The 25,896-nt window shown below is 44.9% G+C and overlaps 1 protein-coding gene across 1 annotated transcript; it reads left to right on the forward strand.

The window, feature by feature from the left end:
- The first annotated feature begins 130 nt into the window (after positions 1-130).
- Positions 131-25,028, forward strand: Cnga3 (cyclic nucleotide gated channel subunit alpha 3). Its single transcript, XM_042695362.1, has 7 exons — positions 131-228; positions 5,796-5,909; positions 9,499-9,678; positions 12,753-12,806; positions 16,581-16,688; positions 18,448-18,554; positions 23,617-25,028. The coding sequence occupies exons 1-7, from the start codon at positions 131-133 to the stop codon at positions 25,026-25,028; spliced, it is 2,073 nt and encodes a 690-aa protein (XP_042551296.1).
- The last annotated feature ends 868 nt before the right edge of the window (positions 25,029-25,896 follow it).

Raw genomic sequence — 25,896 nt, forward strand, 5'->3', positions numbered from 1 at the left:
GCGGAGGCCTTTGGGAATAGTTCTGTCTACCCTGAGCTGGCTTTGTAGTTTCTTCCCTGCCTTGATACTCTCTCCCATTTGTGTTTACTTTTTAGCAGCCACTTTGGAGCTGAATGTGACTAGCAAGAAGATGGCCAAGGTCAATACCCAGTACTCCCAACCCTCCCTGGCTCACCTTACTGTAAAGAGCATGGACAGAGATCTCAACTGCATTGAAAATGGCCTCAGGTGAGATGGGCTTTGTCTGAGGCGAGTCACAGATTATTTCCATAGCCGACCTTGACCATGTAGGAAGAATGACTTAAAGGTATTGGACAGGACCAGCTGGGTGCTGGTAGCTCATGCCTATAAACCTAGATACTCAAGAAGCTGAGATGTGGAGGATTGTAGCTCAAAGCTAATAAGGGCAAAAAAAAAAACGGTCAACAAGACTATATCTCCAAATTACTCAGTAAAATATCAGACAGAGCTCAAGCCATGAGTGAGACAGCAAAATGAGAGTGTGAAGTTCTGAAGCCATGTTACTAGACACAGGATGACCCGTTGCAACAATGATACCCACAAGACAGTATATTGGAAAATGAACTTTACACCTTCGGGCAGGGGTGGGGGAGGGAAGGAATAGTAAGAGAACAGCAAGGGAAGAGGTTACAATGATTGACAAGAAATGTAGTCATTGCCTTACTCATGTAACTGTAACCCCTCAGTACAGCAACTTTACAATAAAATTAAATTAAAACAAGAAAAGATGGGCATGGTGGTCAGTGCCTGCATAAATAGGAGTACTGAAATCCAGGATGGCCCAACCATCAACATAAGACCCTAGTTGAAAAAAAAAAGAAAAAAAACAAAGGTAGGGAACTGGTACATTGCTCAGCTTTAACACAGGACTATGGCAACATACACACACAATGCTTTTAAGTTTCAAATTATTATTTTAGGAAGAGAAATGGCATTTGGGCAAAATTACATCTGTGTTTTAAAATTCCAGTCCTTTTGGAAAGCTTTTAAGATAAAGAATTGAGACTTTTGTATACTGAAGTATTAATGACTGTTGATCTTTAATTATATCAAGAAGACTGTTAGAGGCATATGGTTGAAATGGTAGAACACCTGCCTAGCACATTTCTGTCCCCTGAGACATTCCTGCCCTTAGGTCTTTCACCAAAGCATCAAAATGGAGGCCCAGTTTTCTGTTTCTCTTTATTGAGTTATTAGAGTTATTTTTCCTAGTGGAAAGCAATTTTTAAAAGGGTGAAAATGCTTCCTTTGAATGAACAAATAATTATAGTCTGAAATTCCAGGGGAAAAAAATGTTACGGAGGTTTTCGTGTCTTCTTAGTTCTATTTGGTTCAATTCTCTAGGAACCATATGGCATATTTTTGAGGATAATTCAACAGAGAAAGACTAAAAAATATGCTCTGAGAATTGCAGTGAGAACCAAGGGCACCCTGAATCCTGACCCACCTCTTGGTATAGCTATTTTGAGCAAGCTTTGCAGCTTCTACAGAAAAGAGGCTTTCTTTGTGCTACTCCCTGAGTGTAGCCAAATCAATTATCACCAGAGAAAGCCATTTTCAACGGGCTTCTCCAGGACCAAAGACTTAAAATGCTTTGGCTTCAGTTCCAGGCCACATGTGGCCAATGGCAGTAGATTCCAATCATTCAAGATCCTTGGGGCTTGAGAAGAGGAGGAGAATGAGGTGTCATCTTCTCCAGTCTTGTGCCAAGAGGTCACCTATGTCTATTCCCATGTTCCCAAAGTCACTAAAGGAAAATACCAGTTGTTCCACAAAGGAGAGAGTTAATTACCAGTCAAGTTCTCATGATAAACTCTGTCCTTGCCCAATGGCAGAGGATAAAGGAAACCTGTACCTCACCAACACTAGTTCCTTTCTGCAAATAAGCATAGAGTTTCAACTCCTCCCCTCTTTGAAAGCAATTGCTTCATTGTGTTGCAGTAGTTGCTTTTGCTCTTATCTTTGCCAACTTCTGGGGGCCTTTTCCTTCCCAGGTGTCATCACCAGAGTATGCAACATTACTGGATGATAGGAATATTTCAGCTCCATTATAATCTGATAGGATTACTGTGAGATATATCTATATCTATACCTATATCTATCTATCTATCTATCTATCTATCTATCTATCTATCTGGTTCCTTGTTGACTGGAATGTGGGGTGCATGAATACAATTAGGTTTACAGTGTATATAAGTCCTGGTATTTGCCAAGACTCTGGAGCTAAAAGGAAGACATCAATCTGGCAGAATCAAGATAGCTAGGCCTTGGTGGTCTATATAATTCTAGCTACTCAGAAGCCTGAGATCTAAGATCACAGTTTGAAGCCAAGCCAAGAAAAGTCTGTGAGATTTTTATCTCAACCACCAAAAAGACAGTAGAGGTGTGAGCACTAGATGAGTGAAAGAGCCAAGTAGGAGCACCAGGCCCTGAGTCGAAGCCTGGACTAAAAAAAAAAAGCAGAGAGATGCATTGGGAAGAAAAGGTTTCATTGGCCCTTTGAATATATGCCAGAGAAAGTTCTCTCTGTTCTTTGGGGCTAAGTGTGCCTTTCCAGGAGTCAGTGTTTGAGCAGTATTTAAAGCAACATCAAATTGCCAACTTTTGCTTCATCTTTTCTATGAAGATCAGGACACTTCAATTCAAAGAGAACAGGTGACCGATGTGCAGAACATCCAGTCACTAGGAGCTACTGCAACTCAAGTCTACAAGCCTGCTGGTTTCCACAGGGTTGCTTTGGATGAGAGTGGTAGAGTGGGTTCTGCCATCTTCACCTGCCCACCACGCCTGATGTCATAAGCACTGAGTTCTTTGTCACAGATGCAGATAAATCTGGTCTCATGGTGTGCTTTCCTGCAACAAAAAGAAGCCAGATTAACTGCTCGTGCAGCTGCTCAGATCCAGAGATTCACTTATCCCCCAGTAACTGAGTACCTCTTGGGAGGTACATCTACAGAACATCAGAGAGGTAAAGAACTATAGAATCTAAACTGCAGCAGGGTCTTTATGTAGATGGATGAGATGTGAGTGGCCACATATGGTAAAGGAGGAGATCCCAGCCAGATGGGTTGGAAATAAAGAGCCATACCACGTAGTTCAGCAAGATGGATCAGTGTAATGTCCTTAGTGGCATGCCCCATTCCTCAGCCATGTCCCATTTTCACCTGGGCTTTATGGGAAAATAGTAAGGGCAGCTTCATGGAGGATGAGAACAGGTTTGGGAATGGAATGGAATGACACTGTAATGTCAGTTTTGCTGTTTGGCCCTTGTGATCTCAAATAAGTATTTAACCTCCCTAGACTTCCACTTCCTCTAGGAAAGGGTTGCTGTGTGGATTCAATGGTAGAGTGCTTGTAGCTGATACCCTGTAGACTATTAATAAACAATATGTGGTTTGAATATTGTACCTGTGAGTGAAATGGTGTTGGGAGGAAAGGCAAGTTGAGTTCTCTGCATGTCAGTACTCAATTCTCAAAATCAAGTGCTTGTGCTCAAGCTAGAGCCATCTGCTTCAGCAGTAGCCTGGGTTTTGACTGATGGTGGCTGGTGACCACCAAAGACTACCAAAAACATACAAACCAATGAACACTTCTTGGCTTGTAATTGGTAATGTCAAGATGGTCTCAGTGATGTACAAGACACTATGTTGAAAATGAACCTTTACAACTTCGGGGCCGGGGGAGGAGTTGGGGAGGTGGGGAAAGAAGGAATGGTAAGGGAAAAACAAAGGATGGGGTAACAATGCTCAATAGGAAAGGTACTCATTGCCTTACTCATGTAACTATAACCCTTCTGTATGGTATCTTTACAATAAAAATATATATTAAGAAAAGATGGTCTCAGTCTCTCTGCCCAGCCAAGCTAGACCTGAGATATATGGTTACAGGAAAATGGCTATGGTGGGAAGAAAATATGAACCCAGGGACAGCTGATGCTGTACAGGTCCCTGTCAGTGAAGATGAAGCTGTCTGACGCTGTTTCCAGCATAAAAAAGTAGCCTTGCCTGGGGACAAGGAGGAAAGAAGGTACATGCTGGCAGTCAGGGCTTGTAAAGATGGCCTAGATAGGCCCTGGCATGGAAGTGAGCTCCCCGGTGCTAGAGAGAAGGGGGGGGGGGGGGGGAGGAGGATGGCCACAGCATAGCTCAGCACCTGGGATTCAAAGAGCCTGACTTCTAATCACTCCAGGGAGAGACTGCAGCTTCTCCCTGATGTTAATTCTTGACTCCTCCTTCAACCACCTTGTTAAGAAAGCCGATTAGATTGGAATGGGCCCTGTGATAGAATTAATTTGCCTTCCCAGGGCTCCACAAGACTTGTAGAATGAAGAGCAAATCTCCAGAGCCCAGTGCCTGACTGGCTTTTAATCAAGCTGATCAAATGTAGTCTTAGGAGGTTTTAAAAGAAAGGAAAACATAGACAAACCCATTCCTGGTTTTTATTCCTGAAAGTTCAAGGCTTTGCTGCTGATGTGATAGGTTGTTGTTCCTACAGAAGGGCACCCTGTGGGGTCTGTGCAGGGCTTTCGACACTGAATTACACAAGTGTGTCATTGCCCCTAACCTGCATTGCAGGGGCAGAGACCAAGGTTTGGCAAAAAGAAAACTGGATTTGGGGCTGGGAAGTTTGCTCAATGGTAGAGTGCTTGCCTCGCATGCATGAGGCCCTGGGTTCGATTCCTCAACACCACATAAGCAGAAAAAGCTGGACGTGGCTCTGTGGCTCAAGTGGTAGGGTGCCAGACTTGAGCTGAAGAGCTGAGGGACAGCGCCCAGGCCCAGAGTTCAAGCCCCATGACCAACAAAAATAAATAAATATATAAAACTGGATTCGCTTTTGAAAGCATCATACAAGCTGTACTGTGTTTAGAGGATGCCAAGTCTAGGCAATTATCTGGGTCTTGCCAGATCCTTACAGTTACAGATGGCTGCCAGGCAAGCATGCACATAGCTGCCAGGGAAATGCACCCACAGCCCACACAGTGGATAGGAAACTTCTAAAAGGAGATTGCATTTGCTCTGGACTTAGATTGCAGAGATGTGTTGAAACAAAAACAAATCTTCATTATGGAAGTATTTTGTCAAAACAGGTTGTATAGTTGAGATGAAAATCAAGGAGACCTTCCTGAGGCTCTACCTTCTGATGAGGACCCTGTCAACATTTGCTTCCAGCTTCCCTTGCCTCTCTCCCCAACATTCGTCCAACTACTGGACACTAGCTGGACATGAGCTTTGCTCTTTGATCAAACTTGCTGTAAAGAAGGTTTACCTTGGGGGCTAGAGTTGTGGCTCAAGTAGTGGAGCACCTTCCTACTAAGCATGAAGTCCTGAATTCAGACCCTAATAACACACATGCACACACACACACACACACACACTGATTACCTTGGTCCAGGCATGGTAGTACACACCTATAATCTCAGCTACCCAAGAGGACAAGGTAGGAGTATCAAGGTCTGAGGCCAGCTCTGGATAAAAACAAAAACAAAAACACAACCCTATCTAAAAATTAAACTAAAACAAAAAAGATGGGCTCAAGTGGTAGAACAAAGCTCTAAATTTAAACCCACTAAAACAAAAGGTCACCATAGTCCAAAAGTAAAGATCTGCTGGAAGTGAACAGAAATGGCAGAAATGGGAGGGTTTCTGGGTAGAGGATCTGGGATGTTTGCTCTCATTATGTGGCAGGCGGGCATCTGTCCATCTCACTCCTGACTATTCAGGAGGTGGATGAGCTTAAAATCAATTTAGCATGCTGCATATTTGATTTCCTAGGGTCCACTCACCATGTGAGGAGACATCATCTGCACTGCAGGAAGAGACCGCCATGGAGACCAGAGTGTCAGCTGGACCCAGGCACAGCTCCTTCACTAGCCAGACACCTGCCAGGTAACTGACCAGTCCGAGCCTTTGCTTTGGGAAAGGGGAGGCTGGGGCAGAAAGGCAGCTGTATCTGCTGCATGGGGGTGGGGTTAAAGAGTCAGAATAGTACCCAAATCTATCTGTGAGTAATTTCCCTCCTCTTGGGACAAGTGTTCTGAGCTTAGAAGTCAGAAAAATAACGAGGCAGAGAAAGTGGGAAGGACCAGAGATGTTGAGGTTAACGGTGGCACTGTTCCAGACAGGGCTGACAGGTCTCACAGGTACAGGTCTATACTCCATAGCCTGTTCTTTACAAGCTTAGCAAGGCTCTGAGCTCTGCCTCCCTTTCATGCCCTCTGTACCTTGCTTGGCTCTGAAGAAATTATTCCATCACTTCAGGCTTCAATCTAGAAATGCACCTAACAGTGCCAACCCCTCAGGGGCTGTGTCCAGGGCTGTGTCAGATCCAGGAAGGGCCAAGTCGGAAGTGGCGCTGTAGCTCAAGTGGTAGAGCGCTCGCCTTGAGTTGAAGAGCTGAGGGACAGCGCCCAGGCCCAGAGCTCAAGCCCCACGACCGACGAAAAAAAAAAAAACTATACAGGAAGGGCCAAGTACTTAACAAACTTTGAGCTCATTATTCCATTTTCTTATTGGTACTATGGTTTTACATGGTCTTGTGTGCTATAACTTTTCCTTAAGATTATTACCAAAAATTAATTTATCTGTGTAGTCAGCATAATTTTCATCCAAGCTCATTGTAGCTGGACATGTAAGTGATTTCCAGTGTTTTATTTTACTAATGAAATTCTGGGTGGTGGTTGTTGTGTCGTTTCTGTTTGTGCCAATTCTAGAGCGTGAACTCAGGGCCTGGGCACTGTCCCTGAGCTTCTTTTGCGCAAGGCTAGTGCTCTACTGCTTGAGAAGCATCTCCACTTCCAGATTTTTGGGTAGGTTAGTGGAGATAAGAGTCTTGCTGACTTTCCTGATGGGGCTGGCTTTGAACCATGATCCTCAGATCTCAGCCCCCTGAGTAGCTAGGTGTGTGCCACTGGCTCCCAGCATAAAATGCTGTCTTAAGATACTTTGGCTGCAAGGAAAAGAGAAGCTCTGGAATTGCAAGTCTGGGAGAGGCTGAGGCAGGTACCATCATATGGCGCTGACATGCTAATTATATAGAATGATGGAAATATAGGCAGAGCAAATGAGGAATAGGGGAGGAAGCTGGGAGACAATGGCTTCTCATGGAAGTATGTGGTCTTTGTGCTTTCTTTGAGTGTCTCCCCCATATCTGTCTTGCTCTGCTCCCCCATTAGCAAGCACAAGGCTGAAAAGGGCCTCGGATCATTTTCTTTTGGTTTGAATTCCCCAACCCCAGCTTGGAGTGGCTCTGAGTTGCTGTAGGTCAGTTGTTCAGCTCTGTTCGAGGCTGGAGAGGGAAGAATGACCTTGGATCTTCTCCCTCAGCACAAGAAAGGAGGGGGAAAGTATTCAGAGCTAAGAAGTTGGGTCAAGCAGGCAGCTCAAAATATGTTTACAACAGTGATTCTCATTTTTGGGAAGGAGGGATCAATCTTGGGGCTCGAACTCAGGGCCTAGGCATTGTTCCTGAGCTCTTTTGCTCAAGCCTAGTGCTCTACCACTTTGAACCATAGCGCTACTTTCGGTTTGGGGGTAATTAATCAGAGATGAGAGTCTCATGAACTTTCTTGCCTCTGCTGGCTTTGAACTGCAATCCTCAGATCTCAGCCCCCTGAGATTGCAGGTGTGCTCCAACGGTGCCCAGCAGGTTCTCAACATTATAAGTAGAACACTTAATGGCTTCACTATATCCCTTTAGCCTAAGAACAAGGTCAAGGTATGTGACAGCTCATGACTTAGTTCTAGGTTTTTAAAGACTGACCTTGACCCCAAATAAAGGAAACCAGAAGCCAAGAAACAGAGTTGAGCCTCTTCCCATTCCCCTCTAGCAGAGACACAGGAGCCAGGACTAGAGTAGGCCTCTCACAGGAATGCTCCTGTGAGAAGAGCTCAGGGACATGGGCTTCTGTCTCAGAGGCTGAGCCTATGGTCACCTCCTTTGTTAAGTCTGATTCCAGGATAGGGATCAGGGTAAGTTGCAAAGGAAATTCTACATGAGCTTAGGAAAAGAAGTGGAAATTGTATTTAAAAAATTAATGGAATAAGCATTGGAAGAAGAATCTATGCTATGTGGGGATGCTTCTTCCTTTAAACTTTGTTCCATACTTCATCCTTATTTTAAATTGTATTGTTATTACAGGCCCTATGCTTAGCAGTCATAACATGAGGTCTGAATTGGACAAAAGAAATGAGTAGAAAGTCTTCCTAATGCCCTATTTGATAGGCCATGCCTTCGTAGAATTAAAATGGTGAAGCCTCCAGCTGCTAGTGGCTCACATCTGTAATCCTAGATACTTAGGGGGCTGTGATCTGAGGATCACAGTTTGAGCCAGCCCAGGCAGAAAAGTCCATGAGACTCTTATCTCCAGAAAAAGCCAAAAGTGGCACTGTGGCTCAAGTGGTAGAGCACTAGCCTTGACCACAAAGAAAGTCAGGGACAGCGGCTAGGTCCTGGGTTCAAGCCCCAGGACCAACAAAAAAAAAATGACGAAACCAAAATAAAGAGATTGTGTCCTTTATCAGGAAAGCGTGAACTGGGCTCCAGTGGTTCATGCCAGCCCTGGCAGAAAAGTCCATGAGACTCTTTTCTCCAATAAACTACTCAGAAAAAGCCAAAAGTGGCACTGTGGCTCAAGTGGTAGAGCGCTAGCCTTGAGTACAAAGAGCCTCAGGGACAGTGGCTAGACCCTGGGGTTAAGTCCCAGGACCAGCAAAAAAAACAAAAAAAATGTTGGCAAAACCAAAATAAAGAGATTGTGTCCTGCATCAGGAAGTCTTGAACTGGGCTCCAGTGGCCTGTAATGCTAGCTACTCAGGAGGCTGAGATCTGAGAATCACAGTTCAAAGTCAGCTGGGGCAGACAAATCCAACAAACTCTTACCTCGGATTATCCAGTGAAAATGCAGAAATAGAGGTGTGGCTCACATGACAGAGCACCAGCTATAAGGGAAAAGCCAAATGAAAAGCTAAGTGAGGACTATGGAAACCCCCAGCCCAGCTTTGCCCACCCCAGTGTCTGTTGCTGCAGCCTCTGGGCTCATATAGTTAGTTGACTGAAATTAGCAATATACTTTTAAATGTGCGAAAACTGAATGATGCTTTTAAGATAATGACCATTATCAAAACAAAATGTGTAATTCCTTAATTCGAATAATAAATTGCTTTCAATGCTAAAATAAAAGGGAAAAAAAAACTAAGTTCAAGCCCTAGTACTAGCATGAAGAAAAAGGAAGAAGAGGAGGAAAAGGAGAAGGAGAAGGAGGAAGCAGAGGGAGAGAAAATAAGACAACTCTGCCACAGACTGCAGGGGTAAAAGGAGAGGGGAATTAAAAACTCAAACAGAATGAGACAATCACTAGCCACAGGTCATCATAACCATGCTCTGTTGGTTGATGGTCTCTGCTTCTAGTGGGTCCCTCCAGGCCAGAGAGAGGGTTTTCCTTGTCCTTCCTCCTCCAATCCCTGACTGTTCTTCCAGGTTGTCTCGCCTCGTCATCTCGCTGCGTGCATGGGCTGCCAGACACATACACCATGAGGACCAGACACCAGATTCTTTTCTAGCGCGTTTCCAGGGAGCTGAGCTTAAGGAGGTATCTACCCGAGAGAGCAATGCCCAGTCCAATCTGGGAAGCCAGGAGCTACTGGACAGAGGGAAAAGGTAAGGAATCACAAAGGACAAAGGGCCACCTGCACTGGAAGACAAGGTAGAAAGCACCAGCTTTGATGGGTCCAGCTTAGATACCCCAGGAGCCCTAGAGCACCAGCCATATAAGCTATTCATTGAAGGGGTGCACCCTTTGGGGAATGTTTCTGGCATCCTCTACACAGACTCCAAAAGCCCCGGAGAGGAAGCCCTTGAACCAAGAAGCCCAGCCTCATTTGACCCCAGGCCCCATCTCCTACACAGAGTTCCTCAAACTCAATACACAGTGCTGGCCACATTTACCTAATTCATCAAGGACCCTCATCACCCTAGACTGCACTATGCTTCATCTTGCTTGAAAGCAGGGCCCTTTATACCAGGAGACTTGAGAGGTGTGCCTAAATGGTACAAACAATTTTATGCCTAGAGGTATGTGCATTTTTTTTCTGGAAAGAAGGTTCACTGATTGTCTAATTTTCCAGAGGGATCACCCATACTCTGTATCAGGTTAAGAACCATTGGGTGGGGTGAGGGGTAGACAGATAGTGTGCTGCTATTGGATTAGTGTGACCTTTTGTGCATACACAGAAGTATCTCTACCGCTTTTGTTCCTGGGTGTCCCCGCAGCCTTTGTTTAAGGGGAAAACACAGGGGCCACTGGGTCAACTTAGTTGCATACTGAACATACTGAGATTTCTTGAGGCTACTCAGATTAGACTGGAAGGGAGGAGAAGCCTGACCTGGAGGGAAAGCTGGCTTCCCCCAGGCTCACAAGCAGGGAGATTCTCACCAAGACCTCCTTGGAAAATAAAGAAAAGGGTTGAAAAGTTTTCTTTTGGCTGAATCTTTTCTCTTTCTGCTGAGAGTTGTAAAATGTGAATGTGACTGCTGAGAACAGATGGCCTTTATATGATTTGCTGGAGAAAGTGCAGTCTACTTTAGTGACAATATGAAGGTCTGTAGTCTGGGGGCTTCTCAAGAAGACCCAGAAGGGCCTCTGGAGGGTAAAGGTGAGGAAGCCTCAGGGAAATTTGACAGATTTTCTGGTACCACCATTGTACTACATGTTTGTGTTTGTGTGTGGGAGGTGAAATCTCTATATTACAGATTTTGCATTACATTGTGGTAAAATATGACAGTTCAGGGACATTTCTTGCCAGTGACCACAGCAGGAGACCCAGGTTCAGGCTTCTGCACCAGAGAAAGGTGTCAGAATCTCTGGCTAAGGTCAAAAGGACAGCTGGAGAGGCCAGCTCAATCAGCTGCCCCTGCAAACCCCTGGCATTCCTGAGATGTAAAAGCCAGGGTTACCTGGGTGGCTACCAGGAATTGTACAGGGGCTCCCAGGGCTGGGTGTCCCATACCCAGACAGTGTTTTCACTGTTCGGACAGAAGGACAGGAGGGGTAGTAGACAGACAAGGGAGAGGAGAAGATGGGAAGGAGAGACGAAAAGAAGTTTCTTAGCAAGCTAGCCAGACAGGTTTAATTTCTTTGGGACAAAGGCTTCCTTAGCTAATTTGATTGAATTGCCTTCTTATAATCTTATAATAATAAAGATGGATACTTCATCCTTTTTCATTTCCTAATGTAACCAGACAAGCAGTGGGGTTGGGTGAGGACCACATCCTGGGCAGGCCCTGAGTGAATCAGAGGTACCTGGTCATGTGCAAGAAGGTTCAGGATGGAAAGATAAATGTAGTGGCACAGAATGGTTGCTGATCACCCTGCGAGGCTTCCTGGAAAAGGAAGGGAAAGTGGTCATTGTTACTGTGTACTGTATCCTTGGAGCTGAATGTTATCTCCACCATCTTTCAGGGGCTTCTGTTTATTAGAAAGATTTTTCAGATGAGCACAACCAACCCAGAAACAAGCAGTTGCAGCCATATGTTAGATGGGGAAAGAAAGAAATGCCCAGCCAGAGCCAACACAAGGAGTCAGAATGACATCTGGCTGGGTATCCAGTTTCAGGAGTCACACTGCAGTGTGGTCAGCCACTGGTACCTGTCATCTTTTACAATGGAGTTGCAGTGACCATATACAAGCAAGCTGCCTTCTTGGCTTCAAGAAAGGTTACCTGGCTTTCTTGAATCAGTTATGTAAAAAAAAAAATTGTGTTAGCAGACAAGTCTTTGGCCACAAAACCTTCTCCTATGGGAAAATCTTTTAATAATAGGACATTTTACCTTTACATTTTAATTTTGTGCAAAACCAACCTCCACTTTCTTCCAGATTCTTACATAGATGGGTCGGCCGACCATCCCAGGAGTAGGGAAGCTGAGGGAAGACAAACTAAAAATGGAGATGATTTTTCTACAGGCAGATTTTTTTCCCCCTACAAATTGGAAGAAAGAGTTTGTTTTGATTGTTGTTGGGGGGGGGGGGGTTGAGAGCTACGTCTGGGTAGATGAGGATAGTAAGTAAGTGACTGCCCCTGCTTGGATGTGTCCATCTTGGCACCTAAGAAGGTTCGAGAGCCCTTCACTTCAGGCATGGAAGCGCCTAAAAGAAGAAGCCCTGGGAGGGTCCATTTCTATAGTGCCTGAAACACTGCCCAGCACAGGATTGAGCAGGAGGAAGTTGAGGCCAGGAAACTGGATAGCATTCAAACCATTCATTCTTACTTATTCAGAAACCTCAATTTAGTCAAGTTTTATCTATCTTCTTCCCCAAAGCTTTTACCAGACCTAACTAGTCACACATAAAAATTATTTGTCCCTTCTCTGGGCACTGGTGGCTCACCTCTATAATCCCAGTCTCTCAAGAGGCTGAGATCCAGAAGATGGAGGTTGGAAACCGGCCAGGAAAGAAAAGCCCTCAAAACTGTATCTCCAAAATAGCTAGCAAAAAAGCCAACCCGGAGACATTGTCCGAGTGGTAGAGCACCAGCTAAGTAAGCAAGCTTGAGCGAGCTTAAGACTATGAGTTCAAACCCAGGTACCTAGCATAGCAATACTCTCTGCTCTTCAACCTACAAACAGAAAGTCTCAGGAAAGAAAATAGGATGTCCTGGAATAATCACCTGGGGATGATGGTTCTTAGTCCTTGAAATTGATTGCACTCATACCCTGGTTCTCTTGCCTTCCTGCAGCACCTGGCCCCTGGCCAGAAGCAACACTAACACTTGCAACAACTCTAAGGAGGAGTAAGTACCTAATCCCAGTGGAGTCCACTCACCTTTCTCGGTTCTAGGAGTCACCCTTCTCCCCATAGAAGCCTAGCTTTGCCTCCCTTCCTAAGTACTCCTGCCTCCCACCCTCCCTAAACACCAGAAGACCATTCTAGAATCTTATTCCTTTCACTGGAAATCCATCTCCATTGGTCAGAGGGAGGAGGGACAAGCAAGGTTTGTATGATTTCTTTGAAGAAGTCACTTTATCTCTTTGGTTCTTTTCTCATTCATAAAGCAAAGATCCTACATCAGATAAAGGCTTTAAGCCTTAACACCCTATATTGCTACATATTTCAGGGGGCTAAACAAGTTCCTTTGCAGAACAGTACATGGTCTCCTTGCAAGAAGAATGCATTTTCCACTCTACAGTCTCCAGCTCCTGAATGCTCCTTCTTAAGGCTGATGTTAAGGGCAGTGGGAAAGAAAACATTTCAGTGTTTCCAGTGATGAGCCTCTTGAGAGGATAACTGGTGGAGTTTACCTTCAGTCACAGATGTCAAGCTGGCAGAGTTATTGAGATGTGTAATGCTCACTCTCAGGAGCACTGGGGGTGTGTATGTAGGTACGTCAGTGTGCAGTAGTATATGCACATGAGCGTGCAACTCCCCTGCCACATTGTAGCAGGAAATGTCCATTTCTTGACTTCCAGTTGACAGAAATATGTACCAGAGCCTTTTCTTATTTTCTCCTTTGTTCCTGAAATAGAACTATTTTTTTTTTCTATTTCCTTTCATAAAGGAAGCATGTGTTTATTTTGTTTGCATAAATTTGGGACTCAAATCCCATCAATCAAGGAAAACAAAATTATTTTATCCACAAAACAAAGCTACTGTGGTTATGTGTTTGATTTGAAGCCAACTGTGACACTTCAAAACACAAAACCAAACTGGAAAGTTAGGTATTGTGTCCTTTAGGCAAAGAACAGCAAAGGAAACCCCAGCAGAGGGTGTCTGAGCTGCTGTACTTTGGAGCTAGGATGGGGATGGGTGGTGTTGGCTGTACCAGGCAACATTCCTTTACTCAGACTAAGGGAACTGTCCCAAAATTAGGACACGAGCACAGGGGATACAGAAAATAATCCTCTTTGGACACCTTCCTTTACTCTTCCGTGACATTTCTGACATTCCTGAATAATGGTTTCCTGACCAATCAAACTGTTCCCAGCCAAATCCAGCAATGTTTTGCAACTCTGTGTAGGTTTCTTTTGGGCAGTACTGGATGGACTCCAGGATACAGCTGCATGGTGCTGGGGCTTTCTAGGCCCTCAGCAGTTTGGTAGCTAGAGGAAAGGCCAACTCCTGTAAGTCAGAGCCTCCATGCCTGGAGGTAGCAAGCTGAGCCTGGTGTAATTTATCTCCAGGCAGGGTGAAAGGTACCCAATAAGCTTGTGGGCAATGCCATCTGCTGGTTCTTTTCTTATGCTTATCCACTGTCAAAATACATCATTGTTTTAAATGTCGGGCACAACTGGATTTTATTTACCATGTCAGAATAAAGCAGCCCTCAAAACTAAGAACTCTGCCTGTAATGTGATCAAGCAGCATTTGGGGGCAGAAAACAAAAGAAAGGTGAAGTGATAACTTGTTTGGCTAGGGGTCAGCAATTTTCCTTACTTAAATCATCTGGCAGCTAGGTGCCTATAACCCTAGCTACTCAAAAGGTTGGGATCTGAGGATTGCAGTAAAAAGCCAGACTGGGCAGGAAAATCTGTGAGACTCTTATTTCCAATTAACTACCAAAAAAGAAAGAAAAGCTGAAAGTAGAGGTGTGGCTTAAGTAGAGAGCATTAGCCTTGAACACAAAAGCTCAGAGACTTCACCTAGATCCTGAGTTCCAGCTCCAGAACTGTGCGCGCGCGTGCGCGCGCGCACACACCCACACACCCACACACACACACACACACACACACACACACACACACACACACACACACATCAGCTGGCCACTAATGATTGACACAAGCTCAGCTGCTGTGATTGGCCAAGACATAACTATTTAATATGAGTAAGTTCCTAAACAAGCATTTTTGGTTGGTTTACATATGAAATTAGATTGTTATTCCATACTTCAAAAAATACTTTAATTTTATTATCTTCACATAGTTCTACAAAGGGAAGTTTCATATTTAAGGACTCCTGGTTAGAGGCATCCTCAGACCTATATTCAGCACTATTTTATTTACATATTCATTCCCCCAAACTGGAAAACAAGAAAAGCACCTGTGAGAGACACACACAAAAACCAGTTAACAGTGAAATCCTGCTGTCAGAGCTAAATGCCCCTGACCCCAACACATTAATAGCCCCCAACTTTTTTTAGGTATATAAATGGAGTAGATTAATAAATATGTTTAATATGTGTACTTGTCCAGAGAATTCATATTCCAACTAATCTCCTAAGACCTTTAGAATCTCGGGCAAGTTTCCTGGCTTATAACATGTGGGTTTGTTTGGTTGTTTTGGGTTTTTGGGTTTTTTTGCCTATTACCTCAGGGCTTTGTTAGGCAAAGTCTGTTGAAGATTCAGAACCTTACATCTTTTCCTGCCCATGTTGGCTTTGAATCATGATCTTTAGATCTCAGTCTCTTGAGTAATCAGGATCACAGGCATGAGTCACTGGTTCCTGGCTGGTTTTCTTTGTGTCCTCCCAGGTTTTCACTTGATCCTGAAATAGGTTTTGAGGACAACCCTTTCCTTCAGAACAACATTCTGAATATGCCACTTCTCAAACTCCATGGGACTTTCCACGGTGTAAATTTAGGGTCATCACCCATTACCTCCATGTCTCCAGTCTCTGGCTATTTGTGACTTACTAAGAGCTCATAATAGTAGACCAGAAATTGTAGGACATTAAATTGTACCAATAATTTCTCAAGATATACTTAATAAGAAGGTTTATCTCATGTTTTAGGAATAATAAATAAGAATAATGAAACCATGCTGGGTGCTGGTAGATCACGCATGTAATCCTAGCTACTCAGAAGACTGAAATCTGAGGATTACAGTTCAAAGCCATCCTGGGCAGAAAAGGCTATGAGACTCTTTTATCCAATTAACCAGCTAGAAACAAGAAGTAGAGCTGTGGCACAAAGTGGTATAATGGTAACCTTGAGCAAAAAGTGTAGGGATAGCACTCAGGCCCTGAGTTTAAGCCTCATGGCCAACTAAGAAGGAGGAGGAGGAGGAGGAGGAAATTAATATCAGTAACTTTATCTCAGCACAAAAATGCAATGAACAAGATGGAGAGGGTCCCCAGGAGCACATTCCAAGTTTCCCAAGTTCAGTAGAGTAGAACTGCCTCAGAAATATCAAGCAATGCTTACATTCACATTTCCAGGCCCCAGATGGAAGGGGGATGGGTGGGCCCCAGGAATCAGCATTTTAACCAAGCTCCCCAAGATGGTTCCAGTGCTCCCACCAGCCATCAGTGGCGTTGCTATACTATGGTTTCATTCCCAGCATCTTGAAGGGCAATGATGTGGCCACAGGATATGTAGGTATGTCATTGTTATAGTTTTCTAGTCAACTGGCAGCTGAGTTGGGCAGAAAGGACCTGTAAGTCTACCCTGGCTTCCAGCCTATCTTCCCATAGAGAGGTATTCTGTGGGGCCCCCTGAGGCTGACCGAATCTTGTCACAGACAGCCATTTATGGAGCTTCAGGTCTCTAAGTGCATCCAGGTCACTAAATCTCTACAAAGCTGAACCTTTCAACCCAACTGAACTGATGGTACAGCTCTGTATTTCCAGAAAGAAGAAGGACACTATTGTGGTAGACCCCTCCAGCAACATCTACTACCGCTGGCTGACTATGATTGCCCTGCCAGTCTTCTATAACTGGTGTCTGCTTGTGTGCAGGTAGGTAAAGGAGCAGTAACTTCACCCGAGGAGGGCCAGGCAAGAGGAGCAGAAGAATTGAGGACAGCTGGCCTAGAAGACCAGAGTTCTGATTCCACCACAGCCACCATATAGCTCTCCTGCCTCTGTTTCTCCATTTACAGAATAGGCAGGGCTCTCAGGACACTTTGAATCACTGTTGGAGAGCTGAATTTGAGGTGAAATGGGAGGGTTCTGGCACTTTGAGGCCGTGATAGGAGACAGGGGTGAGACACTGCTCTTCTGAGCACCAAAGGGAAGCATTACTCTGTGAGAGTGGGCAGTAGGCTTTTGGGGAACCTAAACAGGTTGCTCCACTGGAATGCAGGGGACACCCTGCCACTCTATTGGAAGAGAATGTGGGTTCGGAGGGAATTCTAGGCAAGCATGTCCTTCCGGATTTCAAGAAAGCCATTTCTCTTCTGAGGATCAGCAGGGGCTTTCGGAATCTCTGGAGCCTCCTGCAGTCTGGAGACACAGGAGTGAGCTGAGACTTTCTAATAAGCACAAGAAGGAACTTTTCCTGGAAGTTGGCTGTTTATGAATGTCAGGAGCAGGACTCTGCCTCTCTGCAGGGAAGCTGGGGGCTTGGGCTTTCGAGCAAGCTTCAGGATGAGGATGCTACAGGAAGCCATGTTCTTCTAAGGGCCAACCAGCATGTTAATATTCATGAGCATGCTGCCAGACAAGGATGCAGGCATGCACCCCCTCTGCTGTGGGCAAACAAGAGCTTGGGGCATTTCTGAGAAAGTCTGCAGGGTGTGAGCAGGGCACAATGCTCCTCCATGGGTAGGCAGAGAGCTTAGAGGCATTCCTAAGCAAGCCTGCAAGACTGGCATGAAGATGAAGATTTGTACTTCCCAGAGGCAGTGCGGATAGATAGGGGGTCTCCCCTGAGCATACTGTGGGAACCAGTAGGATGCAGCTCTGTGAGGATGACCATACCTTTGGGGCTTTTCTGAGCCAGCATGCAAGACCAGAATGCAGAGTCTGACCATGGTATGTGATAGGAATGCAGAGGGGAGCTGATGCTGTCCAAGTGTAAATGAAGGCTTCTGGGATTATCCAGTCAAGGGCAATGTCTAGCTGTTCCTACGGGTTTTCAGAGCAGGTAAAAAGCATGAGAGAGAAAGGGACCTTTCCTACCAAGTGGACAGGGGGGCAATGTTGTTCCCTGAGTTGGGCTATCTAGGCACTAAGAACACAGAATGAGCTGCTCTTCCTCTGGTGGGTGAGAGGCTTTGGGTTTCTTAGCAATCTATAAGATGGGTCCCAGGGGCAGGCTGCTGCTCTGTCCAGCTAGAAGGGAAGTTTGGAAGGTGTCTGTGCAAAAAATAAGAAGCATAAAGAAATTAAAGGTAGAAAATATTTGCTGGCCTGTGCAATTGTTAATCTCTCAGTCTTACATTTTTATTGTTTTGCTCTAGAAAGGGCAGATCCTTAGTTCTTTTGCCTGATTAAACCAAGGAAGCCAGAGCAGCTATACCTCTGAGGTTAATCTCAGCTCTTTTGAGGTTTTATACAGCTATTCTAGGCTGTACTTTCTTATTTTGACCCTGTAACCATGGAACAGAATACTAATTCCTAGCCTAGGTCTCTTCTTCAGAAGCCTGGGCCAATTCCACAGGGTATTAGCCCTGCTGGTAGGGCCCCTACTAGATAGAATGAGCCTTGTTTGTCCCAGAGCCAGGTGTGGCCCATGGTGACAATGGCATTTCACATCTCACCCTCTGCTTGTTAGGGCCTGTTTTGATGAGCTTCAGTCTGAGCACCTGATGCTGTGGCTGGTCCTGGACTACTCAGCAGATGTCCTCTATGGCCTGGACATGCTGGTGCGTGCCCGAACAGGTAAGTGTGCCTCAGGAAAGTCCCAGGGCCAGGCCATAGGGCATGCTCAAGAGGACCCTCCAACCACAAGAGTGAATGCTGGGTCTGAAGCCTCTTCCCTCTATGCTTATCTCTGGACAGGACCATGAGCAGAGATCAGGAAACCTGGGTTCTGGGTCAGGCTGTCCTAATCAGCTCTGTGGCCTTGAGCAAGTCAAGCTGGCTCTCCAGGCTTCCTTTGTGTCACCTGTGAAAGAAAACCAATAGGAAATTGCCAAGGACCCCTCCCCCTCTCACTACTCAGATGTTGGGAGTGTGAGGCAGAATCCAGTCAATCCCAGAAACTAGGAGCTTCCTGGACCTGTTATTCCATAGCACTCAGGAATTCTAACAAACTTGAAACAGGGCCTAGAGGAATAATGACTTCCTCCAAATCACTTCTTGTTGGGACTAAAAGCAACCAGCATCTGCGGCTAGGAGCTGTGTGCCCTTGTGCACTTTTCTTTTCTTTCCTCCTTTCTTTTTTTCTTCCTTTCTTTTTTTCCTTCCTTTCTTCCTTCCTTCCTTCCTTTCTTTTTTTTCTTTCCTTTTTCCTTCCTTCCTTCTTTCCTTTTTGTTTCTGAACTGGGCATTGAACTCAGGGCCTCACATTGGCTAGGCTGGTGCTCTGCTCTGAGTCACACTTCTAGCTTGTTAGTGGTTAATTTTAGGATAGGATCTTGCTTCCTCATAGGCACAACTTGACAGCAACCTGCCTACTTTAGCCTTCTCATAGTTGTTGGGATCACAGATATACTCCTGCTTCCTTCTAGGGAAATTAAGAGTATCAAGGACTTTTCTGGCTGGGCTGGCCCACAACTACACAGTTTGGGATGATAGGTGTGTCCTAGCTAAGGGTTGAGAAGGGAGTCTTATGAAATTTTCCACCCAGCCTGGCTTTGAATCTTGATCTTCCCAATCTCAGTCTCCCACATAGGATTATTTAAATGTGAGCCACCAACATCCAGCTCCTTGTATGTTTGACTCTAATGATCTAAAGATATTAACTAAGATGGAAAAGACCCTTCTTGTCTCTTCCAAGACTTTTGAATGAAAAACTGCCCTAGTTGTCTGTGTAAAGACCTCCAGATCACAGCAACAAACCTCACTCAGAGTAGCTTCAGGGTATATGAAGCATTTGAGTCACGTCTTGCTTTCTCCTTAGAAGTGATACAAGAAAGGAGTGAAGGAAGGAAGAAAGGGAGGAAGGAAGGGAGGAAGGAAGGAAGGGAGGAAGGAAGGAAGGGAGGAAGGAAGGAAGGAAGGAAGGAAGGAAGGAAGGAAGGAAGGAAGGAAGGAAGGAGGGAGGGAGGGAGGGAAGGAGAGGAGTAAAAAGAAAGGAAGGAAAGAAAAAAAGGAAAGAAAGAAGAAAGAAAAAAGGAAGGAAGGAAGGAAGGGAGGGAAAGAGAAAAAGAAAGTGAGAATGGAAGGAAAAATAATAGAAGGAATTTACAAAGATTTTACAAAGCTGATTTACAAACCAGCTGGGAACTTGTTGCTCGGATCTCTAATCTGAGCTGCTCAGGAGGCTAAGATCTGAGAATCAAAGTGTATGAGACTCTTGTCTCCAATTGATCTCCAAAAATCTGGAAGTAAATCAGTGGCTCAAGTAGTAGAGAGCCAACTTAAGTGAAAATAGTACCCAGGACATGAGTTCAAGTTCTAGTATCAGCATAAAAAAAGTGAGGAAATTGAAAAAGAAGTGCTGCATCAGAACAAGACTGACTTAGAAATCAAGGCCAAGGACTCTGCGAACCCAACATCCACATTTACTACCCAGCATGGTGGACTGACACTCCTAATTCCACATTGGTGCCCAGCATCATAACTTATAGGACAATGCATGTTCACCCAAGAAGACCGCTTAGGAAAGCCTCAGATGGGCGACCCACTCTAGCCCTGGAGCATGTCACTTTCCTGAAGTCAGTGGTACATGCCTTTTATCCCAGCTATAAGGGAAGTACAATGGCTCAGTAATGTGTGTTTATAGGATTGCAACCCAGGTCAGCCTAGACATAAATCAAGGCCATACCTCAAAAACAATCAAGATAAAAGAAGCTGGAGGCATGGCTCAAGTGGTAGAACACCTACCTAGTAAGTGTGAAACTCTCAGTTCAACCCCTTCGTACTGCCAGGAAAAAAACAGGAGTCTGTGAGTGGCTCACTGGGTCCACTGTCCTTGGTCCCAGCCAAACTTTGGTGGGACAAAATGCCCTCACTCAAATTGACTCCACCCTTCTTGTGCTTGGGTGCTGTCCTTAGCAGCAACAGATTCAGCAGGAAGCTAGAAAAAAGAGAGGCAAGTAAACCAACCAGTGTTCGTAATCTAAGGGGAAAATATTCAGAATGGAGAAAATAATGTATTTTGGGGGTTGAACTCAGAGCCTCATAGGGGCTAGGCCAGTGCTCTACCACTTGAGCCACACCTCTAACCCAGAAGAATCTTAAAAGAACTGATGAGGCACTGAGTGTTACATGGGTACCTAGGCACTCAATAAACACAGGCAGAGGTGACCCTCTGCATCCCCAGAGACTGCATAAGAGCTAAATTCAAATAAAAGAAAATTTGGAAAAATTATATGTCCATACCGAACATGTTCAGGCTTTTTCTTGTCATTTTCTCTACCCCATACAGTCTCACAACTATCTGCATAATATTTACATTGCATTAGCTATTTTAAGAAATCTAGGGCTGAGAAGGTGGTTCAGTAGTAGAGCGCTTGCCTTGCATGCATAAGGCCCTGGGTTCGATTCCTCAGCACCACATAAGCAAAAAGAAACAAGCCAGAAGTGGCGCTGTGGCTCAAGTGGTAGAGTGCTAGCCTTGAGCTGAAGAGCTGAGGGACAGCGCCCAGGCCCAGAGTTCAGGCCCCACAACCAGACCCCGAAAAAAAGAAATCTAAGGATCACTTAAAGTATGCAAGAGAATATGTGCAGGTTATAATCAAAGACATATGCAAATGCATCCATAAAGTATCTAGGATTTGGATACCCACAGGTAGGAATGAGGTAGTGGAATCCTAGAACCAGTCCCACTACAGATACTGACAGACATATGTAAAACAAGAGCAATACAAAGAATCAGGGCTTGAACTTACCTATGTAAGTTCATTATTTTCAGAAGCAGTCACTCTCAGCTAGGCTCAAAGCCTGGCCTTGTACCAGCAGCAGCAGTACCTGGTACTTACAAGAATTGTCCCAGAACTCTGCTCTAGGGAGCAGTGGGCCCAGCCCTGTTTCACTGTGCCTCAGGATCATGCTGATAATTAGTAAACATTTTAAAAGCATTCATTACACTTTTCTCTCTATTTTTGCCCATGTTTGGGATGTAAATAACAATAAAAATTAAAATGTGAAGGTCATGGTCTCTTTGCTCCCTGCCTCTGACTCATAATGTACAGCCTTTCTCCCAGGTTGTTTTACTTTAAAAGTGGCTCAAGTGACTTCAAAACCCCTGGGCACTATTTTTTTAAAGGTGAGTCTTGTCCCACCCCCTGGTGAAGTCAACTGAGTGGACTCTGACCCATGTTTTAAATTTTATTTATTTTCAAGCATACACAAAAGCAGAGGCAATAGTATTGTGAACTCCCACATATCCTCATCCAACTTCAAGAATTACCTTCCTGCCTATTTTGTTTCATCTGCCCTATCCTCACCCCCTTTTCTTGTCTGGGATATTCTCATATAAGTCCCAAATGGTAAGCACTTTACCCTGAATCTCTAAATTAATTAATTAACTAATTAATTTATTCATTGTGCTGGTACAGATGCTTGAACTCAGGACTTGGGATGTCCCGTAGCTTTTTCTGCTCAAGACGAACACACTATCACTTGAGTCACAGTTCCATTTCTGCTTTTTGTTTTGGTTTTGGTGGATAATTGGAGATAAGAGTCTCAAGGGCTTTCCTATCTTGACTAGCTTTGAGTGGTGATCTTCAGATCTCAGCCTCCTAAGTAGCTAGGATTATAGGTGAATCACTGATGCCCAGGTGGATCTCTAACTTTAAAAGGCTACTTTTCATTGCAACAATGGTACCTACAAGACACTATACTGGAAATGAACTTTACAACTTTGGGGGAGAGGAGTGAGGGAGGTAGAGGAGGGAAGGAATAGTGGGAGAACAACAAAGGAGGGGGAAACAATGCTCCACAAGAAATGTACTCATTACCTTACTCATGTAATTATAACCCCTCTGTACAGTATCTTTACAATAAAATAAAAAAATTTTAAAGGCTACTTTTAAGACTATATAAAGATCAAGGAAGCAAAAAAGCTGAAGGACAGTGTTAGGCCCTGAATCCAAGCCCCAGAATACACACACACACACACACACACACACACACACACAGAGTATATAAAAGAAGATCAGGGCCATGTGGCTCAAGTGGAATAGCATCTGCCTAGCAAATGCAGGGACCTGAGTTCAAACCCCAATACTTAAAAAAAAAGTGACAAAACCCCAAAGAGTGAGTATATGAAAGATCAATTATAAATATATCAAATGTAAATATATTAAAAGTTTTATTTCCATGTTATCTTCTTACATTTAACCATTATTCTTTGCCAGCATCTAATATCCAATCTATTTTCAAAGCTACCTAATTGTTCTATTATTTTTTGGGGGGGGTCCGGTCATGAGGCTTGAACTCTGGGCCTGGGCACTGTCCCTCAGCTCTTCAGCTCAAGGCTAGCGCTCTACCACTTGAGCCACAGCGCCACTTCCGGCTTTTTTCTTTTTGCTTATGTGGTGCTGAGGAATCGAACCGAGGGCCTCAGGCATGCAAGGCAAGCGCTCTACCACTAAGCCACCTTCCCAGCCCCTGTTCTATTATTTTTAATTGCACAGATCAGAATATTATAGAAGAGCAAGTATCAGGGTAAGTTTCCAGAATGAATAGAGGTGTTCTCATTATATGAGCATCACTGTGTATGGCTAGATATATACATACATATGTATATATATATACATATATGGGGAATATTTTTCATGGTCATAGTTTTAAAAAGCCTTTCTGATGCCCAACTGAACTCCACTTTCTTTAGGTTTCCTCGAGCAAGGTCTAATGGTCAGGGATGCTAAGAGGCTATGGAAACATTACACAAAGTCTTTGCACTTCAAGCTAGATGTATTGTCTCTGGCTCCCACGGACTTGGCTTATTTAAAGCTGGGTATAAACTACCCAGAACTGAGGTTCAATCGCCTATTGAAGTTTTCCCGGCTCTTCGAATTTTTTGACCGCACAGAGACAAGGACCAACTACCCCAATATGTTTCGGATTGGGAACTTGGTCTTGTACATCCTCATCATCATCCACTGGAATGCCTGTATCTACTTCGCCATTTCCAAGTTCATTGGTTTTGGCTCAGACTCTTGGGTATACCCCAACATCTCCAAGCCAGAATATGGACGCCTCTCCAGGAAGTACATTTACAGTCTTTACTGGTCCACCTTGACCCTGACTACCATTGGTGAGACCCCACCACCTGTGAAAGATGAAGAGTATCTCTTTGTGGTCATAGATTTCCTGGTGGGTGTTCTGATTTTTGCCACCATTGTGGGCAACGTGGGCTCCATGATCTCAAACATGAATGCTTCCCGGGCAGAGTTCCAGGCAAAGATTGATTCCATCAAGCAATACATGCAATTCCGAAAGGTGACCAAAGACTTGGAGACACGAGTTATCCGGTGGTTTGACTACCTGTGGGCCAACAGAAAGACAGTGGATGAAAAGGAGGTGCTCAAGAGCCTCCCAGACAAGCTGAAGGCTGAGATCGCCATCAACGTGCACCTGGACACCCTAAAGAAGGTCCGCATCTTCCAGGACTGCGAGGCGGGACTGCTGGTGGAGCTGGTGCTAAAGCTGCGGCCCACTGTGTTCAGCCCTGGGGACTATATCTGCAAGAAGGGGGACATCGGGAGGGAGATGTACATCATCAAGGAGGGCAAGCTGGCTGTGGTGGCTGATGATGGGATCACCCAGTTCGTGGTTCTCAGTGATGGCAGTTACTTTGGGGAGATCAGTATCTTAAACATAAAGGGGAGCAAGTCGGGGAACCGCAGGACAGCAAACATCAGGAGCATTGGTTATTCCGATCTGTTCTGCCTCTCCAAGGATGATCTGATGGAAGCCCTCACCGAATATCCTGATGCCAAAAAAGCCCTGGAGGAGAAAGGGAGGCAAATCCTGATGAAGGACAATCTGATTGATGAGGATGTAGCCAAGGTTGGGGCGGACCCCAAGGACATCGAGGAGAAGGTGGATCACCTGGAGTCCTCCCTGGATACCCTGCAGACCAGGTTTGCCCGGCTCCTGGCCGAGTACAATGCCACACAGATCAAAGTGAAGCAGCGCCTCAGCCAGCTGGAGAGCCAGGTGAAGGTGACTGGGAGTGGCCTCCTGGACGATGGCAGGGTTCCTGAGGATGCTGCAAACACTGGGGACACAGGACAATGAAAACGAGGGTGCCCCACTCCTAAGTCTCAGGATCCTCTATCAGTGAGATGCTGTATCTGCAGCTACTGTGGGACTGCAGGAGAGTGCTTTGGTCTAGAAAATGGCACTTAGGATGTCAGATCCAGGGAAGTGCCAGGTGGTTGTGAGGTCTGTGTGACACCGCAGGGACAAGCCTTGGGAAAGTATGCAGAACTAAACTTTGAAATAAGGTCCAGGGGGGGTTCAGTTACATAGAGTGTACACATAGGACTCTAGTCATCATGATCTTTGTTTAGGTAGGGTCCCATTGTGTTGCCCATAGCTCCCAGGCTCAAGCAATTGAACCCCTGTCAGCCTCCCAAGCAGCTGGAATGCTAGGCCCACACAACTACAACCTGCCCAATTATTTTTAAAGGAAATCCATGAGGGGATATTTAAACTTCTTGATGTGACTTTCTTATAAATGGAAGCTTATTTAGCCACTCTTCCTACTTCCCATCTCCAATATCACTTTACCATCCTCCAATTGTGAAGATGTAAGTATAAGGAAGTAATTCAAACACAGGAAAGAGTGGATGGAGCATATTGCTGAACCTGGAGTCTCCTGTGTGTTTCTCTGGGGGCCCGGAAACCCCAGCTTTGGATAAAATGCCAAGAAGACAGAAGTTCTATGGGATGAAGAGGTCACACTTGAAGTCCCATCAAGTCAGGGAAGCAAACTAAACTCCTTTCCATCCAGTCACTGGGACACTATGCCCATATTGTCACCTCTCTTGCAAGGGATTCAAGACAGCCTCCATTCTCCTTACCCTAGAACTTGATTGGACCTTTGAGAGGGGCTGCTGCTGGCCCTTAGTGGTACTATAGGAACTTGAAGATGTTTGACAAA

This window comes from Dipodomys spectabilis, unplaced genomic scaffold, assembly GCF_019054845.1.
Source record: "Dipodomys spectabilis isolate Male_0828 unplaced genomic scaffold, ASM1905484v1 ptg000187l, whole genome shotgun sequence".
Lineage (NCBI taxonomy): Eukaryota > Metazoa > Chordata > Mammalia > Rodentia > Heteromyidae > Dipodomys > Dipodomys spectabilis.